This window comes from Acanthisitta chloris, unplaced genomic scaffold (assembly GCF_000695815.1).
Source record: "Acanthisitta chloris isolate BGI_N310 unplaced genomic scaffold, ASM69581v1 scaffold3055, whole genome shotgun sequence".
In the NCBI taxonomy this organism is placed as follows: Eukaryota; Metazoa; Chordata; class Aves; order Passeriformes; family Acanthisittidae; genus Acanthisitta; species Acanthisitta chloris.
In genome coordinates, this window is record NW_008672960.1 from 13863 (window position 1) to 16885 (window position 3023).

Below are 3023 nucleotides of genomic sequence, written 5' to 3' on the forward strand. Positions count from 1 at the left end.
CTGGTGCTGGAGGATCTGGTTTAGGGGTTCCAGCAGTGACAGGTTAATGGTTGGACTTGATGATCTTAGAGGTCTCCTCCAACCCTGATGATTCTATGGACACAAACCCACACTCACATGGTTCCTCCCAGAAGCTTCGAGTTGAGTGTGATGACGACAGCACCGAACCAGATGATGACAAAGACCTCTGCAAACTGGGGCCCTCCATCGTCCTTGCTGTCTGCAGAGCCACCCTGCAGCATCCTGGGGGGACAGACACACAGAGATCCTTTGGGCTGGGGACAGACACACATAGATCCTCTGGGGTGGGGACAGACACACATAGATCCTCTGGGGTGGGGACAGACACAAGTCACGGGGTGTGAGGAACACACAGATGGAGGCACTGGCAGTCCCTGAGCTGTCCCAGACTGGAGCAGATGGTGTAACAGGAGCACTGATCCCCAGTTATGCTGCAGACTCATCATTTTCCATCCATTTCCTTGTTTTCAGCTGGATCCCCGGTTTTCCACAGGGAAGGAAACCAGTTGTGGCTCAGTTGAGGAGATTTCAGCCTATTTGTTTCCCTGTTTCCAGGACTGTGCAAGGACTTAGAGGGGAATAAACGCACAGGGAACAGGCTAAGCAATGGAAATGCAGCACCACAGCTTTGGTACCTCTCGGAGCACAGAGCAGGGTGTGATGGGACACAGGAGCCTGACATCAAGCTGGAAACAACTCTGGGGCACAGGGAGCAAAGAGCCTGGGGCAGTGAGCAGGCATGGGCTGGAACATTAATCACACCTCTCCTGCTAAAGCTCTGCCACAGCCAAATCAGGATTAGGGGCCTAGAACACCTGCAGCAAATCTGTTCCCAGGACAGGAGACCAGGAGGAGCTGCCCCTGAAATCCCACATTAAGGACAGGAGATCCTAATGGGCTTCAGGTGCCACAAACACAATCTGTATGACTCAGCAGTGCTGCCCAAACAGAGAGGGCTCACATGAGATTCATCCCAACACATTAATCAGCAACTTTTAACTTATCATTTCCCAATGTACAAGACAACAACCCCCTAACCCCCTGGAATACTCACAAAGCCAGGGAGACACACAGCACCAAGGGGCCCCACAGATCCCCTGTAGGGAGAGGAAACAAAACATCACACAACCATCTCAGTGGGATCTTCACAGGGGGTGACAGAGCTCCTTTCCCACTCCCAGGTGCCATTTCCCATATCCCATTGCCTTCCCATTTTCTGATTCAGCATCTTACACCATATTCCATATTCAAACCCAGCAGCTGCCAGAAATCCCAGCTGTACCCATCCTGGCCAGGCACACACTGACTGTCACACCTGCTGAATCCCTGTCCCTGTGGACCCTTCCTTCCCCCCACAGGCTGAGCCTGGGGCACAACACCCTCAGAGGGTCAGGAGGAGCTCTGGTACATACAGTCCCTGAGGAGTGCACTGCTCTTCCTGGGGTACATCACATGGACAAACTTCTTCCCAACAGCCTTCAGGTCTCTCATCTGAAACAGACACAAAACACTTTAGTTTTAAGATCACAAAAATCAAAGTTCACAGCTGAAGCAGAGACACAGGGAAAGGAGCATGTGTGGTGAGTCAGGAGAGGATCCAACCCAAGGAGTTCTGTCATCCTCTGCAAAAGGCAATGCCTACTCATCCTGCATGCCTAACAACCACAACATCCTGTCCTTTTCCTCAACACCCACAACGCTGTGTCCTTTAACAACACCAGGACAAGAACAACTTCTTTAGAAAGAAGCTAAGCTTTTCCTAAGTTTCTCTAGGAAAAGAACAGAAATGAAACATCCCATCGCTCAGGAGAGCTTTCCCTCAGGCTCCCTCTGAGGCCTCTGCCCTTTCAGAGCTCACAGAGAAACTCTGGGGCCACAATCCAGACACTCTCTGACCCGCAAGAATTCACTTCACGTGAGTTCTAAACCAATCCCAGACCCACAATGAAGACCAGGTCACACAGAGCTATGCAGACCCACAGGTGTTGCACCATAGACCCCAGAACACTCAAGCTTCGCCCCAGCCAAGGGCCCAGACTCACAATGGTGTCCCTGACTGGCTCATCCAGCGTGGAGTAATCCTCATCAGGAGAGCGAGATCCCACGGGAACAGTGATCTCCCCTTCCACTGGGATGTCCTGGGATATGGACACATCTGCCAGACCTGGGAACTGAAAGGTTTCATGCCTTTAGGAGGAGACACAAAGCAGCTCCTGTGCCCTTGGGGTGGGAACAGTTGGTCAGGGCTGAAGCTGAGCACAGGTGTGTTTGGAGAGGAGCACACTCCAGTCACTCCCAGTACCACACTCCCTGCCCCTGCCTGGGCAGCAGTCACTGAGGGCACTGCCAAACCTGGCTTGAGTCTGTGTGAGGTGATGCCTGATAGCAGCACAGCCCCTCAGACAGCACAGACAGCCCAGCCCAGGCACCAGGGCTGGGTTTATCCAGGCTGACTCCCTCCCTGCACTGGGAGGGGAAAGCTCCCGTGTGCAGGTAGTGGGAGCAAACAGAGCAGAGACAAACCAGTTCTACAGTAAACTCCAGGGCGAGTGGCACATGGCAGGAGAAGAGTGACTCCCTGTCCTTGCCCCTGCTCCTGCTTGTGTCCTCATCCTCTTCCCCATCCTCTTCTCTTGCCTTCCCTATGCCAGTTCCCATTCCCAACCCCTTCCCTATCCCTGTCCTTCTATGTCCCTGTTCCCTTCCCTGTCTTTTTCCCTATCACAGTTCCCATCCCCATTTCCTCCCCTATTCCTGTCCTTAACCTCTTCCCAATCTGTCCCTATCCTCATCCCTATCCCTATCGCTCCTCCTGTGCCCGTCCATGTCCCTGTCCCTGTCCCTATCCCCTTCCCAATCCGTCCCCCTTCCTTGTACTCTTCTATCCCCTTCCCTTCCTTGTTCGTTTCCCTATCCCAGTTCCCCTCCCTATCCCCTCCCATGTCCCAGTCCCTTTCCCTATGCCTGCCCCAGTACCCCTCCTTATCCCCTTTCCTATGCCT

The 3023-nt window shown here is 53.3% G+C and overlaps 1 protein-coding gene across 1 annotated transcript in view; it reads right to left on the bottom strand.

The window, feature by feature from the left end:
* Window positions 1-2187, bottom strand: part of YIPF6 (Yip1 domain family, member 6) — a 4088-nt gene extending 1901 nt beyond the window's left edge. The window contains exons 1-4 of the mRNA XM_009074704.1: window positions 2064-2187; window positions 1434-1512; window positions 1076-1118; window positions 118-243 (exon numbers count right to left, since the gene is read on the bottom strand). Of these exons, the coding sequence (XP_009072952.1) occupies window positions 118-243; window positions 1076-1118; window positions 1434-1512 (248 nt within the window). The 5' untranslated portion in view covers window positions 2064-2187. The remainder of the gene's footprint in view (window positions 1-117; window positions 244-1075; window positions 1119-1433; window positions 1513-2063) is intronic.
* Window positions 2188-3023: the final 836 nt, after the last annotated feature.